A 17229-nucleotide genomic window follows, 5' to 3' on the forward strand; every position below is an offset into this window, starting at 1 on the left:
CATACTATACTATTTTTGACTTACGAAATTTCTATTTATGGGGCTGCATGAGACAGTTGTAACACACTTCTCTGGTGGTCAATAGAACTTCACAACCAATTTTTCCATGTCCATATACTCTACTGTGGTTCTATGGCTACAACAACAACAACAACAGGAAGAAGACATTTTGAATTATCAGAGACGACTGTACGGAACATGTACTATCTGTTTTCTTATATTTATGATTCCCTGTAACTCAAACTTGTTTCTTTCGTTATCCAAACCTTAAAGATGCTATAAAAAGATTATTATTGAGGCAGACAACTTACTACAGCCTTGGAATTGTGTCATATTCTAAGAGTTTCAGGTCGTCTTTATAGACTCATCTGGATATAAAAATATAAGATATTCCGAATTTATTGAAACCAATTAAAACACCAATGATAACAAACAATTCACCAATCTTGGCTCTCATAATTATTGACCAGAAGATGGTGAAGATGTATGATTAACTTTAGAGTTTTCTTTAATCCAGTCCAAGTACGGTGAAACCCGAGTATACACACCAGGGAAATCATCCTTAATTACAGAAATCTAAAACTTGTACTAGTATTCAAACCAATATCTATGCTCTAATTAAGCCTCACCGAAGTACAACGTTGATTCCCCCGTCCAAATGATACAATTCCTTAGTAAGAAATAGTAAAAGTTAATAAGTTTTATATATTATTTATTAGTAAAAAAAAAACCTTACCAATCTGAGTAAAAGCTCCAGTGATGCCTTTAATAATTAAGGGTCCTAAAAAGGAATGTAATTACATACTTGTTCATACGTCTGTTTATGTTGTCTTTTAACAAATTTTACAATCTTACTTTTTTCATTTAATTTTTTTCCTTTCAGTTTCAAGCTTATATTACATTGTAGATATCAAAGAAAGATCAAATTAATCTGCAGATTAACAAATGATCAAGATCAAGTATTGATCTTAAAATCCTCAATACACAAGATTCCCCTTCAAATTAGAATAATGCATCATAAAACAAATTTTGACTTAACCATAAACTAGCTGGGGGAAAGGGGGGGGGGGATGTTTGAATAGAAGTTTAAAGGATTTCTTTAAAAAAATATTTTTTTAAAGGCACATGGTAGAGTACAGGTCAGTAAAAAGTTCAGTCTGTGAAAAAAAATCTAAAATGGCCTATAACTTTTTTTTACTAAAGCTACTGATCCAAAACAATATTTTTGAAAAGCCATTGAAAAATGGATGTAGAATTATGTGTCACACTTTAACATTTGTTTAAAACAAAAAAGAAATGTTTTACATTTTATGATTATTTTTGACATCTTTTCAGCCCTTTCCAGAACCCAAACAATTAAAATAATCAGTCTAATTTTTTTTAATGAACTGGCCTTAATAAATTGGGCTATGAACATGAATTTTAACCCTATTACATTTTTTCTAAGGCCTTTTTCTTGGGGGGAGGATTAGGACCCCCCCCCTTGCTATACGTAGACCCCCAGTCTTTATAGTGTTAGCAGTTATATTATTTTTAACTAGGCCTACCTAGCTTACCGTGTCCAATGTATCCTGAATTCAAATACTTAGTACCTTTCACCGTGGACAAGAGTCAATTAAAATTTGAACTGGACTGACCCCTTGTACTGGCATTAGTGGTGCGTGGCAAGTGCAGGTCCACCACTTTCCTGTACGGCTCTGTTTAAATTTTTACAGTACCTGCCACCTGGCCTATCAAAGGCATATTTGTCCTACTCTACTAGCTTAGTTTAGTGTGCTATGAAAAGCTAGATGTACTTAACATCTAACCCACTAGTGATGAGACAAATATTTCTTTCTGATCTTGCTGTAATTCACAGTGTTAATCCATTATAATGTCCATAGAGTAGATATCAAGTTTCGATTTTTTTCAATGAAGGGTAGTGGAGATACAAAACCCGGCCAGCTTTGTCCGGCTCGGCATCAGTCAAAATTGACCGCCTGGAGCAGGAAACGGTCAATTTTGTCCGGCTCGGCTCTGACAAAATTGGGGTGTGTGTATGTACTAAACAGGGTATGTGGTTTATGTATACTATACAGGGTGGGGGGGGGGTATATTTACTATACAGGGGGTATATATATACTATATGGGGGGTGTATATATACTATACAAGGGGAGTGTATAATTGCTATAAAGGGGGGGGGTGTATATACAGGGTGAGTCAAAAGAAGTGTGATTTGCGGCTCCTGGTTTTTTCAATATTTTTTGAAAATTTGTAATTTTTTTTGGTACTCCAATGGCCCCAAAAAAAATCCGCGAACTTTATTTTCTCTCAAAATCAAAAGTTCAGAAAAACAAAAATGTGTAAATAGATTTATTCTATCGAAATCTGAAATTTTATAAAGATTGGATCACAGTATCGCAGAAAATTTGCAAAATTGTAATATGAAAACTCACAATTTTCAGTCTAATTTTTACGGAAAAATTGTCTTTCAATGGTTCTTAAGGTTTCAACTAAACAACGTATATTAAATACTTTAGAATATACTAAGAAGAAAGGAAATAGAGAATTTTTTCCTTAAAAAATAGACCAGAATTAAAAATTCCGAATTTTCTAATTACAATTTTGCGATCTTTTTGTGATTCTGTGATTCAATTTTTTTTAAAACATTTTTGCTTTTCTTAACCCTATCCCCGCTGGGGTACTTGAAAACCAGGATACGCTGGGGGGGGGTCAATTTGACCCCCCCCTCTAAATCCCATGTTTGATGTCCAAATATGACAAATGATACATCATTGGAAAGCTCTTGTGCTCTACTTTTAGAATCTGCAAAAAAATTTGCAAATTTGCAAAAATTGAATTTTTTATCGCAAAATCCAGTTATATAGTAAAAATGTTTGCAAAAAAAAATTTGCCCAAAAAATGAAAAATTATACATTTTTGAAAAGCCCTTGACCATGCCATTTCAAATATGCAAAAATGTTTGCAAAATTTTAAATAACCTGATTTTTAATCAAGAAAAACTAAAAATGTGCAAATTTCCTTTGACAGGTTGTTTGCAAAAAATTTGCAATTTTTTTTTCGCAAAACTTGTGCAATCCGTTTCCTTATGTCATAGGCTTTCCAAAAAGCTAAATTTTATCAAAATCTGACAAGTGAAAGTGGGTCAAAACAAAGATTTAGTTTGTTACAGGAAAAAGCATTCATTCAGGCAGTGTGCCTGAGGACTCAGGCAGTTAGTATTAAAGCCCGGTTTTAGGCCTAAAGGGAGGGCTTTGGGTATGTAGGAAAAGTCAGAAAATTTCAACAGCCTCAGACCAATACTTTTTGAGTTATGTAAAAAAAACTACAGGGGGGGGTCAAATTGACCCCCCCCCAGCGGGAATAGGGTTAACTTTTGATTTTGAGAGAAAAAAGGTTCACGGATTTTTTTTCAGGGGATTGGAGTACCAAAAGTTACAAATTTTTAAAAAATATTGAAAAAACACCATACAGGACCGTTGCGCAAAAATGGGTATAATTTTGCACCAGGCGACGCAAATCACACTTTTTTTGGACTCACCCTATACTTTAAAGGGAGGGGGGTGTATATACTATACAGGGGGGTGGTAACTTAGATATGATACAAAGGGGGTGTATATATATACCATACAGGGGGTGGGGTGTATATATACTATACAGGAGGGTGTGTGTAAATATACTATAATAGGGGGGGCGGGCTGAATACTGCACTGTGTGTGCATAAAAATCGGCATTTCAACCGGGCGGTCAAAATTGACCTGGTCCGAGACAGGCAATTTTGACCGGACAGAAAAAAGTCAAAAAAGCGCAGTAAACATAAACTTTTTACACTGAATGTAACATTAGCATAGAACCAACATCAAATGCAAACTTTTCATAGAAATAAACAAATTTTTAAAAACAATTTTTCACAGATTTGAATCTCTTGCCGTTGTTGCTAGCTACTCTAGCATCCTATATCGACCTGTAACATGCCTGCAACCTATAGGCAATACTCGGCATATCTGTAGGTAGAGCGGGAATGAAACAGGACGACATTTGGTTTAAGAATGAAGGCACTCAAAAATAAATACCTTACCCGGTCAAAATTGACTGTCTTGTTACTAATGGGCTAATTAAAGATTCTAAATATTTGAATTCAGGTTATATTAGACGTACAAATTAATGCTGGTCAACATTAACCATAGAATAATAACAATACAGATAGATAACTAAATGCTACCTCTTTGTCTTGAAATTCAACGCTGCCTGATTGGAACTCCTTTGTGAACAAAAAACATTTAAATCTTGAAAAGACAACATCTAGTGTTCTATCTGTATTGTTATTAATCTATGCCAATATCAATAGATTGCCCAAGCCTAAGATTCAGTCCTCCCACCTCCAGAGTCACCCTTGCATGATCCCTTAGGTCCTTCTTCTACAGCACACATTAGAGTCATAGCCCAACCACATGTCCACTTGCGTCCCTTGCTAGCATCACAGCAATCTGCATTACTCATGGTTTTTACCTAAAACATTTTTCCATTTAGATTTTAGATTACAATGATGTTGAGCAGATTCAATATTAATGGAAACAAAACACTTTTAAAAAGTCTATGAATACAATGTGTCATTTTACTATAGATCGATGTCACAGAAAAATTAAAACCATAAGAATTTTTAAATCAGATTTTTAGACACAACAATGATTAAAAATTCTCTAAATCAAAAGACGTAAAATCTTATCATCAATTTGAATCCATTGAATGCAAAAATTGTTCCTAAAAACAAGTGTTAAAATTTTTTTAAATGACTGATTGTTAAAGCATAAACAGAATCTTCTGGAGATAATTGTCAATACCTTAACCTCCATTAGAACATTGGTCCTATCCGATTCCTCTGATGTTAGTCCCCACCCAGCAACAATAGCCTCCATATTCTCAAACTCATTTCCTAACAGACATACAGGTTAAAATATAACAAGATTAGCATTGATTACACAAAACTACAAGCTGTTTTTTTCATATCTAACTTTTAAATTTTGCATATGTGTACTATTTTTGCTATCTTTGTTTATCATTAGGTTTTAGGAATTTTTGGGATGAGAAAACCTGTACTGTACAGTTTTAAAACAATGTTTACCTAAATCTTGTATGGAGGGCAAGCATACAGGGGACAATGTCTGAACAAAGTATGACATTTGTCCGTCTTAATGATGACGTACATGTTTTTCCCTTTATTTTTAATTACTGTGTTCTACTAAAATCCTTTTATTATAAAGTTTTATAAAGCCACTTTTTTTCAAAAGCAAATTATTAATGTTTAATATTTTTTTATATGCCATCATTAACTAACTGTAATACATAAAAACAGTTGGGTGTTTCAAAATTGCAATTCTAAGTGAATTTCTTATTTTGAAAATTTGATTTGAAAAAAGTCTATCTCAATGTGAATCAAAAGTTTATTTGTGAAATTGGTTTGATATTTTGTTATAAAAAAAAGGCATGTTAACAATTGTTGAAGAAATTTGAAAAAAAATTCCATTTGGTTTAAAAAAGAAATGAAAAAAGTTGGATTTTAGGTTTTTAAAGGGAACAAAAGTTTGTTTTAAAATAAAAAGATTTAGAACAAATATTTTTTCATGGGGGGGGGGGGTGGTTGGTTGGGTTTGGAATCCCCCTGTGGGCTTACGCTTCGCTTATTATTGCTGACAAAGTTTGTTTCTTTTGATGCAAGTAATTTGTACTGTTAAAAAGTAAACTGCCTTCTAAGAAACTTTTTTTTCTTGATTTAAATAATGTACTTGTATTCCTTACCTCTGTAAAGACGATAGGCTGGCACAGTTTTATTAATGATATGTCAAACCCCTTTTCAAAAACATTTGACCAATATGGATGGTTAATTATCTCACAAAAGTTTGTAATAGATTCACCATCTGGTTTTGTAATATTATGTTCACTAATCTAAATGTAAGAAAATTTAATTAATGCTCTGTATTTCTGTGATCCAAAAGTATCCTTACTCGTAAGTAATTCTGATTTAGAAAGACATTTTAATTTCTCTGTGGGATGATTTGTTTTTCTATAACTGAGTTTACATGCATTATTACTATCTATATGATATACTGAGTAAAGTAAGGAGGTTGAAATTCATTTATATCAAAGGAAAAGTTTAACTTTCTTCCAAGCCCCTTGAAGTTTCCCATTTTTGGTCATTTCTAAACGGTTTATTTTAGAGATGGCCCTCAAAGGCAGTAAAGTTATAAACAGATCTAAAATTCAAATTTTGTTTAGGCTACAAAAATTTGTTTTTCAAAGGTTTAAATGAAAGGCTAGAAAAAAGTCTAAATTAAGTGAAGGGTGATTTTTGACAATTTTATATCAGAGAAATCGCTGTAAAAAAATATTTTGAAAGATTTCATATTTTTGAAATTTTATGCTGAATTCAAACGTGAAAGCGCTATTTTAAAAAATTTAAATTTAATTAAATTTTGGACTGATCGGCTATAACTATATAAACACACTTTAGATTTCAATTCAGCATAAATGTCCAAGAAATTGATGTAAAACATAAAATTTTTCAAAATATTTTTTGTGAGGGTGGGCATTATGGAAATTTCTTCAATATTAAATCCTCAATTTGCAACCATGTAGACCATTTTTGATTATTTTTGATTGCAATATTTTTTTTAAAGTGAAAACTCAGAAACCCCCTGGTGGTTGGTTGGCTTGATTCCAATATTAATCACCCTTAGTGCCCAGCCCTAGTTGAGATTGGTTTTGTCTAGATTCAAAGCTAATTATTTATGAAACTAAAGGGTTTTTTTACAGATTTATCTAAAATCTTATTTTCTCAAAAGGAAACTCTTTTAATTATAACCAAACAGTTGCTACTTTGCCCCTGATGCATCAGCCAGTAGGAAAATAAATATGTTAATTTTTTGAAGTGAAGAACATATCTCCTCATTCAAGTTCAGTCAATGATTTACAGCTGCAATGCCATGTGATTATTGTTAAAATTATTTTTAATGGAGGATCATTTTTCAATATGGTGACATTAGCTTCAGTACCCATATTTGAGACACATTTACTTGCAAAGCATTTACATTGCATGCAATACAATGAATTTTTAAATTGCCTCATTGTTCTCAATTTTTGTGCAATTCAATTGCAAGAAATTGTGAGCAACAGAATTTTTATTGGAAACTCTCATTAAGCTAGATAAACTATCAAGTATAAATGTACAGGGAAAAAATATTATATAAAAAAATTTAAACTTACAGAAAGTAGAAGGTTCTCTTTTGAATAATCATAAGTGCAGTGAGCAGCAGTTAGTATAAACTAAAATAAAGCAAGAAAAGATCGTGTGAATAATTAATTATTTTCTAAATAAATTTGTATTTCATTTGTTACTATTTCTTTTTTAAAAGAAAAACAACCTTGACCAGATCCCGATTGGGCTGATTTTATTATATATAAGGAGGGAAGGGATGGATGTTTTCAAGTAAAACTCATTAAAAAAAACCTTAACATGGTTAAAGGGTGCTAGGCAGTTTTTAATAAAAGTTCAAAAAGCATGTCAGAAAAATGTTAACTTTTTGCTACAATGTGACAAATGGACAAACCAGACAAATAAATGGAATAAGGACGTATTTTAGAAATGTAAAATTATGAAAAAATCATTAATATTTGCCTGATTGTTAATCAGTGATCCACCACAAATATATTGTGGCATTCCATTCTCGTTTATGAAAAATATTGCAACCTGAATATTGATTTTAAGTAATTATGATTTATGTAAAATCAAGAAATTAGAATTATATTTATAAAAAATCTTTAAAAATGTAATTTTTTTCATTTTTCATTGACAATTCAGCTGTCAAAGAATTCAAAATAAGAAGTTGGTTTGTTTTGAATAATCAAAAACAAAACAATAAACAATGTTTTTTCATTGTTTTTAAACATGATTAACAGCCCTTTACGTCTTTGAAATTACCTGGCTAGTGAAATTACTCAGGAACATGGTGAGGAAATTTCAACAAATTGGTGACAAGAAAACAGTTTATGTCTTTAATTGCTACAAACTTGAATATTTCAATCGCTATATTATTATTTTGATATTTCAAACTTAGTTTACTTCATCCAACATCTAATTAATAGTTTGAAATATTTGAGGTCTACAACATTGGGTTGCAAAGATATGAAAAAAAGAAAATCAAAGTTTGTGGCAAAGACTCAATATCTGAAATATCAAAATATTTTCCACCATTGTTCACCCACCCAGTCAAATCTATTGTTGGGAATAAAATAATAAAAATTTTACCATCCAAGGATATCTATGTGGCTCTGTAGGTTCTCCATTTATTATCCTAGAGTTCTTAGGAAAATTGTCAATTCCACACTGGCAAACATAAACATATTATTGGTCAATGAAACAGGACTATAATGGTGAATAGTTTTAGATGTCTTCTTTTATAAATTGTTAACCCTATCCTGATTGGGCATTGTTTTCTGCCCTGCCCCCCCCCCCCTTGATTTTGCCCTTAAAGTTGAGATAGGGGAGTGCACATGCATGTTCCTAATACAGCTTTTCAAGGCATGCTCATTATAAAAGTAGGTTTCACACTTTCCTGGGTAGTGTGCAAGGGAAGATTTGTAAAAAGTTATGAAAGTACATTGAAAAAAGGATTAAAGACTATTTTTTTTACTTTAGAAAATTATTAGCATGTGGCCCATGTTTTTAACTTTTTTATCCCTTTTTGAAATTTTTCAAATTTATAAAATTTAGCCCTGTACCCGTCCTCCGTCCAACCTTTGCATCAAAAAAAGAAAGGTTTACCGATTTGTTTGAAGTTGTTTAATACCAAATTAATATGGCAGTCTTATTTTAGCAACATTTAATTCAAAGTTGAATAAATTTGAGTAATAGAATTTTTGAACTAAAAAAGCTGCAAATATCTAATGTAGTAAATGGAAGAAGACTATTCACCAACTGCCATGTATTGTGGGACACCCTATACAAATTTTCATTAACTGAAATCAGTGTATTAACACGCATTTACTTACTGAACCACACTGAGATTCCATAGGACCATTTCCAAAACAGTAAAGTTTTCCTAAAACATACCAGTTAAAATGTTTTTTTTTTTAAATTTTCATATTGTAATAAGATAATTTAACTTAAAAAATACTTCAATGGCTAGAATTTCCTGTTTTTTTAAAAGCTTCTCTGTAGGAACCCCCTCAGCACTGGTAAATATGTTTTTTAAAGGTTTAATTTCCAAGAATTTACAAACACTATAATATTTAAAATTAATATTTGATATAAATATTTGATATTTTTAACAGTGACTATTTGATCCAAGAGAATTTTAGTTAAGTGTCACATGTTTAGAACAAACGATTGTTAAAAGGAGAAAAAAATAGATAGATAATATGTCAATTTCTAAGATCTTTTGATGGTCCCTTGCTTTATCCCCTTGTAGGGGTCAAATTTATTGAATGATATAGAAGTTTAATACTTGATACATCTCCATCCTTAGTATACATGCAACCATCAAGACAGTCTGATGGCATGCCAAGAGTAGATTGCTCCATGGTTTTATAGAAGGAATAAGTATCCCCATCAGGCATGCTCTAAATTCAATAAGATTATTTACTAGTTGTGACTAGGGTTTTTAAGCGTTTTCAAACCAATCCAAAAAAAAAAGTTTCATTTTCAGAAAAAAAACAATTGTTTTTAAAAACTCATTTTGAACTTTTAAAATATGACAAAACTATTGTTTTTTGAAAATTTGTTTGTCAATAAAACTGAAACTTATGACAATAAATTTAAGAAAGATAAGTTTTTAAAGGGACCGTTCACTTATTTGGATAATTTCAGGGTAAACTAAACAGCCTATTCGCTCTTGATTGGTAATAGTCTTACTTTTCAAAGACAACTGTGGCCGGAGAAAAAGCCGATTTTTCGTTCAGAATTCGAGCGCAAAGGGACGGTCCCTCTCTATAGACACTAATTGATGTTTTTTTCAGTATGTTGTGAATCAAAATAAATTTCGAATATGAAATTAAACTGTAGTATCTGATCGTTAATTGTAAATGTCATTATTTTTTAATTTTTGTTGTTTTTTAACTTTCTATTTCTAAAATAACACTATTTTATCGCATTCAAAATTGTGTATTGCCTGTGTAAAAAGCTGAATTGAACGCGGCATGGCAAATGAAAAATTGTGCACATACGCGAACAAAATCTACAAAATCTACGAACCAAAATACGAGTAATGATTAATTGATTGTCGTAGAGACGTCGTCTTTGTATACATAATTTACATGTTTTAATACGAAAAACGTAAATTTCTTGCTAACTCAAATATCAAAAGTTTTCATATTTTAGTTCATAATAACGAACACATAATGACATTAAAATATAATAAATTTAAATGTTATTGGGCTGTAGTTACTGAAAAAAACATCAAATAGTGTCTATAGAGAGGGACCGTCCCTTTCCGCTCAAATTCTGAACGAAAAATCGGCTTTTTCTCCGGCCACAGCTGTCTTTGAAAAGTAAGACTATTACCAATCAAGAGCATATAGGCTGTTTAGTTTACCCTGAAACTACCCAAATAAGTGAATGGTCCCTTTAAATGCCATCTTAAATGATTTTTTTTCAAGAAAAATAACCTGAATGTTTTCTGACCTCAGAATTTCAGACCAAATAAAAATGTATTTTATCATATTGAGGTTGTTAACAGACATTAAAGAAGGATCATTTTTAAAAAAAGATTTCATTGCTTTTAAAAAAGATCATCCCTAATTTTGACCCGACTCGATGAAGTTGAAAGGTAACTTCAGTGAAAATTAAATAGCCTCTTGGCTTTTCATTAGTCTTCCTTTTAAAAGATCACTTGGCCGGAGAAACAGTCGATTTTTTAGAAAACCTTTGTTAAGACACTATTTGATCTTGTGAGTCATCATCAGGGATATTAAATAATTTATGAAGAATATAGTAAAAGGTAAAATCAATTTGATACATTGTAAAAATCTAAAATTTTCATAATTGGTCTAATTCTAAAAAATTCTTTTTTAAAAACATTTGAAATTGATCATACATAGTTATTCTGAGAAAATGTGAATTGAGATAGGCTTAACCCTTAACTAAACTTTAGGTGATTAGTGCCATGCTCAGACTAAACTTAAGTTGAGGGTGCTTTTGGGTTTTTTTTTATTTAGTTAGTTCATCATTTGTCAACAATTTTTTGAATTCTTTAATCCTTTTTATTTTAATTATTTAAAAACAATTTGATTTTGTTTGTTTCCTAAATTGTTGTTTTTATAGCAAAATTGATAGTTTAATGAATTTATTATTATGAATACAAATATGTAGAGCACATTTGTTGTGAAGAAAAATCAGTGTTATACAGAATTGATGTCCAGACAACATCTAGTTAAAAGTATAAAAATAATTAACATCTCAAATACCTAATGTTAAGCATAGATTCTTTAATTCTTAGTTATTTATTGATTTAGTCATTTTTTATTGATGTTTCTGTTAAAATTGGTGTATTTTCTAAACCATATATTTCGACACTTTTTCTTCTACCAGCCAAAAATGTTTGAGTTGCCGTTTCAGCTGTTTTGACAATTATTGATACACAAATTAAATTCAACCATCAGAACAACCAAAATTTCTATGTTACCCTTGACTGACAGCACTCCGCAGCAATGCCAGTGATGAAAATAAACAAAATAGAAAGGGTTATCATCTTGAAGACCTTAAAACATCAAATTAAACTAAATATTACTTTTAAGGATTTTGTGCAGAACAGACTTCATAGTTTATGTTCAAAACTTATGTGATTGGCATAACTTTTAAAACTGGCAAAACTGTTGGTCAAACTTCATAGATTTAGAAAATGACATGTAGTCAGAGGAAGGAAAAAAGGTTCTACTTCAAAGTGAGGGACAATTTGATGCTTAGTAAATGGTTGATTTTTATCTTTTAACTGGTTCGTGGAGTTGTGTGCGTATAAGTTGGTATAATTTATCATTAAATATTATAGACTTTGGCAGCTATTTTTAAAGCTTAAAGTATAAAGATGAGAGTAAAAAGTAAAGAACTTACCAGGCTATGATCTGCAAGACTTCTGACTCTGAGTCTTATTACGAAGAATTATAAGATTATATGAAAACATCTGTCAGTGATGACTTACCAATACACTTGTAGAAGTGTATTTAAGCCAAATTTAGCCAGAGAGCCTTAAAATTATTGGTGAGAAAGGAGTACATGAAAGTATGTCTGGTTTGAATTGCCAATTATAATTAAAAGCATGAAAGTGAGTTTTGTCTCTAAAACGCGACAATGTTTTAAATTCAGGATATGAAGGAAAATGGAGTATAACAGTCGAGAGATTTAATAAATAAAACTTCTATCATAATTTTGATTTTAAAAAAGTTTAAAATTGGGAATAGATGTTATTTTTATGTTTAATAAAATGTTGGTTATGGTTTTTATTATTATTGACTTTTACTCTGAATATGGGCTGGGATCCCAAAAGCCCAATCTTTCAATTTGTGCTAATTTCTAACACTCAGTGTCCGTTGTGAAACTAATGTCCCCTAAACTTGCAGAGGACTCAGTTAGGAAATCTTATGCAAAAAGCATTTCAATCCAGGATTTTATAGGAAGTTAATTTCCTATACAAAAAAAAATGTAATTACTAGTTGTACAGGCCATGTACTTCACTTCTAAAGGTTAATCTGTATATTACAGTACTTGGGGGTGATGTACATTTACAGTCTTTTAGAGTGCAATATTTCATTGTTAATAAACTATTCTGAGAAAACTGAGTAAAATTCAATATACAAAACCTCCCAATACACTTGCACTCCTAAAGCGCACTGCATACTTTATATTTTCATTGTATGATTGGTGACATGGAAACGCCTCAACACGGAAACGGATCAAAAATACGCGGAAACCCCTCAAAAACCGGTTTTTTTGAGTCATTTCCGCGATTTCTTCAAATTTTTCGGAAATCCCTCTAAATTCAAATTTTGAGGAGTTTCCTCTTTTTTTTGATCGATTTCCCAGAATTGTATATCTGTTTCCCCTTTATTTTATTCAAATATTTTAGAGGGATTTCCCAATATTTTTGAGGGGATTCACAATATTTTTGGTCCGTTTCCTCATTTTTTTTATCCGTTTCCGCTTTTTTCTAAAACTTTAAAATTGATCTGTTTCCTCATATTTTGGATCGGTTTCCTCAAATTTTTGATCCGTTTCCGCTTTTTTTTGATCCGTTTCCGCTTTTTTCAAAAACTTTAAAAATCTCGTTTTGTTGATCGGTTTCCTCAAATTTTAGGTCCGTTTCCTCATATTTTTGGTCCGTTTCCGCTTTTTTATAAAACTTTAAAATTGATCTGTTTCCCCATATTTTTGATCGGTTTCCTCAAATTTTTGATCCGTTTCCATTCATTTTTCGCGAACACTCCCTTTAAATTCATTCAGGCAAACCTAAAAAAATGGGACTCTATTCTCAGTAATACTGTAAATCGTTTTAACTTCATAGTCCAAAATACTTGAAAAAGGATTTTTTCTAAAATAAAACAAATTTGAATGTGGGAAAAAAGTAAAAAAAAAAAATTTATCCGCAAATTACAAGCATTTTTAAAATACAAAGAATGTGAATGTATTATCACGCTATCATCGTACAACCTTTTTGTAAAAATAATACAAAGAATTTTTTATCTTTAACATAATCTCGATACGGAGATAATAAATATGTAGATTTAAAAAAATATTTTTTGTGAAGCATAAGTAAAAATTTTGTAACCCTCAAATTTTTTAGTCCGACTAAGAAGCTAGATCAGAACCAGAACCTGTCTCAGATAACCATCAAACCTTCATTGAAATATTTTATTTTTCTCTCAGATAACCCTTGAACCTTGTATCTGTTAAAATGGCAATATAAATTTTTTTGATTTATATTATTACGTATCTGGAAAACGCAACTATAACGTCACGCTACCTTACATAACGTTTCTGAAATGTTCTAGAAACGATATTTTGTTAGTCGGGCACTATAAGATTATAAAAAAAATTTGTTTAATTTATTAACTCGTTTTAAAGTTGTATGACAAAGTATGTTTTTTAAACAAGAACAAACCATTGTTATTATAAGAATTTGGTATATTATTGAGCGCAGAACAATCCCTTCAACGATTAAAAATTGCTGTTTTTTACTTTAAATTCTGAAAATGCTCTCGTTACTCCCATGCGGATGCCAAAAAAGATGATTTAAAAGTGTCCGTTGTGAAACTAATGTCCCCTAAACTTGCAGAGGACTCAGTTAGGAAATCTTATGCAAAAAGCATTTCAATCCAGGATTTTATAGGAAGTTAATTTCCTATACAAAAAAAAATGTAATTACTAGTTGTACAGGCCATGTACTTCACTTCTAAAGGTTAATCTGTATATTACAGTACTTGGGGGTGATGTACATTTACAGTCTTTTAGAGTGCAATATTTCATTGTTAATAAACTATTCTGAGAAAACTGAGTAAAATTCAATATACAAAACCTCCCAATACACTTGCACTCCTAAAGCGCACTGCATATTTGATGTTTGTACTGTATGAATAGGCCATAATCTCATAACATTCTTTAACAGTAAACTATCCCATTTTCTAAAGATCCCAAACCTTCTCCAATAATTTACTAGGTTTTATGAGGTTCCCTTTCAAATTTTTAATTCTTATAACTTCAAATTCCTGATTTGCTTTACTGCAAATCTTTTTATAAACTTAAACAAAATTATTGAGTTTTTCAAGATTATTTGCGGTAGGATTTAGAATTTTCCTTAAGTACAGTTTTGTTAAGGTTTACAAGATTAAAGCCGTCCATGTATCATCTTTAGATTTATGGGTGTATTTTTAATGATGAAGTATATTGCACAACAAAATGCATGAGGAACAAATGCATGAGGGACAAATATTGACAAGAAGGCAATCATTTCACAATTATGTTGATTAACAAGTTTCTGTCAGTCAGGTCCCGAGTTCTGTAAATTAGGGATCTGTTTAACCAGTCAAACCTAAGATCTAGAAGCTGTCAATCACGTGACACAAGCTGTTGTCAGAGTTGGGTCGAAGATTGGGTCTTAAAGTCGGGTTTAAGAAATTACGGCTCGGGCCGAAGTTTATAAATTGTGGGCTCTGAAAGATGTAAACTTTAGTCAGGAATCAACTTGCAAGCCATGGTTTTAAGGTTTTACTATTTCAAATGAAAAGTTTTTGGCCAAAGATTATGGTTTATGTAATAATTCTATGAAAGGCTGTATTTAAATTTAAGGTTTGAAATATCAGGCTTAAATAGCTACTAATCATCGTGCAGCGTACACAGACCCATTTTAATATTTTTACATTTATTTCTAAATCTAAAAAAAATTTAAAGAGCAGTGAATTTATTCTATAGTTATTGTATCTTCTTTTTATCTGATCATTCATCTGTTTTCTCTTCCTCATTTGTAGATCTAAGCATTCTAATCCCTTGTAGACAAAGGAATTATGCATTTTGACAAATTTAAAAAAAGATTGACTAAAAGATATGATTTTTTAGCTATGTAATTCTTTAACTTAAAAAAAATACTGCCTTGAGAGGCCTTTCTTAATTCTTATATATTTCTTAGTCCTGCCCCTTGACAATAATTTTCCAGGATATTCAATGCTGTGTCTTAGGTTTAATCTTTCAGTCTTAAATTAATTGCATGACTCATAACTTGAGTTTAAAATGCACTTACTTTTCTTTTAAGTTTTATGGTTAAATTTGTTTAATGAGTTGACCTCCTAAGATCAATATCTTTACTCTAAGGTTATTTTTAGAATGGGGGAGTGTGCTTTTCTGAGGCTAAAGCAGAAAATAATGTTACCCAGCACTAGGCATGCAGCTTTGCTTCTGCACTAAATATATTAAATAGTTTGTATTATCATAAAATCTGGAATTATTAGCAAATTTTAGCAATACAGGTGTTTATTCTTATAGAACGAGGATATTTTAACGTAAGATGAAGCTCGACATTTTAAATAGTAAATGTAAATTGCGCACACAATATTTTGGAGGTGGGGAAAGGGAGATTGTGGTCGGAAAATTAGATTAGTGGGGTTGGGAAAATACAGAAGTGTGGGATTTGGGAAATATATTATTGGGGTTCGCAAAATCTAGTAGTGGGGTTGGGAAAATACAGTAGTGGGGTCATGGGAAAATACAGTTGTGGGGATGGGAAAATACAGTAGTGGGGTTGGGAAAATACGGTAGTGGGGTTGGGAAAATACAGTNTATATTATTGGGGTTCGCAAAATACAGTAGTGGGGTTGGGAAAATACAGTAGTGGGGTTGGGAAAATACTGTTGTGGGGTTGGGAAAATATTGTAGCGGGGTTGGGAAAATACTGAATTGGGGTTGGGAAAATACTGTAGTGGGGTTGGGAAAATACTGTAGTGGGGTTGGGAAAATACTGTAGTGGGGTTGGGAAAATATAGTAGTGGGGTTGGGAAAATACTGTAGTGGGGTTGGGAAAATACTGTAGTGGGGTTTCAAAGATATAAGGATGATACAATTTGAGTTTGTGGCAAAGACTCAATTTCAGCGTTATATTCTGTTGTTGGGAAAGTTCAAAATCTCCTATACGAACAATAGTTTAAATTGAACAATTTTTAGTTTGGGAGGATATGGGAGTAGCTTTCAAACAGGATAGCATCAACAGGGCTTGGGGCATAGAGAATAAATATAAATATATCTTAGAGGGGAATTTACTCGAAAAAAGTGTAAAACGGCCATTTTGTTATACTGCAGTTTGCATACTGCAGGTGTACCAGTACTTCACATATTTGTGCTATATAACCTTTTGGGCCCTGGAACATCATTTTATAGAAAATCTAAAATTAATATTAAAAGAAAATAAAAATTATAAAATAGGCTGGTTTCATAATTGACTAATGATCATTTCACATGGACTCTATGCTTTTCAATTTAAAAACGATGATTTTCCGTTATAACTTTAAATAAAATGATGTTACCTACAGGGGGTCCCACGAAACAAGACAATAGCAAGACGACTTGAAAGTCGTCTTTGGTATTTGAATTTATTTGTGACATTTAGTCTTCTATCTACTTTAACATGTATGATTCTAGAAACAATTATCACATGATTCTCAGCCCTAGCATTTCCAAAAAGTGGTCTGCGTTTTTTGTG

The 17229-nt window shown here is 31.4% G+C and overlaps 1 protein-coding gene across 1 annotated transcript; it reads right to left on the minus strand.

Moving 5' to 3' along the window:
• Positions 1 to 383: 383 nt before the first annotated feature.
• LOC111715548 (chymotrypsin-like elastase family member 2A) lies at positions 384 to 12200 on the minus strand. The gene is made up of 14 exons (XM_023490904.1): positions 12102 to 12200; positions 11677 to 11751; positions 9502 to 9616; positions 9047 to 9096; positions 8304 to 8381; positions 7674 to 7745; positions 7262 to 7321; positions 5798 to 5944; positions 5124 to 5163; positions 4843 to 4934; positions 4381 to 4510; positions 737 to 781; positions 630 to 670; positions 384 to 561 (listed from the first exon to the last, which is right to left on the minus strand). The coding sequence occupies exons 2-14, from the start codon at positions 11740 to 11742 to the stop codon at positions 460 to 462; spliced, it is 1038 nt and encodes a 345-aa protein (XP_023346672.1). The 5' UTR covers positions 11743 to 11751; positions 12102 to 12200; the 3' UTR covers positions 384 to 459.
• Positions 12201 to 17229: the final 5029 nt, after the last annotated feature.

This window comes from Eurytemora carolleeae, unplaced genomic scaffold (genome assembly GCF_000591075.1).
Source record: "Eurytemora carolleeae unplaced genomic scaffold, Eaff_2.0 scaffold1819, whole genome shotgun sequence".
In the NCBI taxonomy this organism is placed as follows: domain Eukaryota; kingdom Metazoa; phylum Arthropoda; class Copepoda; order Calanoida; family Temoridae; genus Eurytemora; species Eurytemora carolleeae.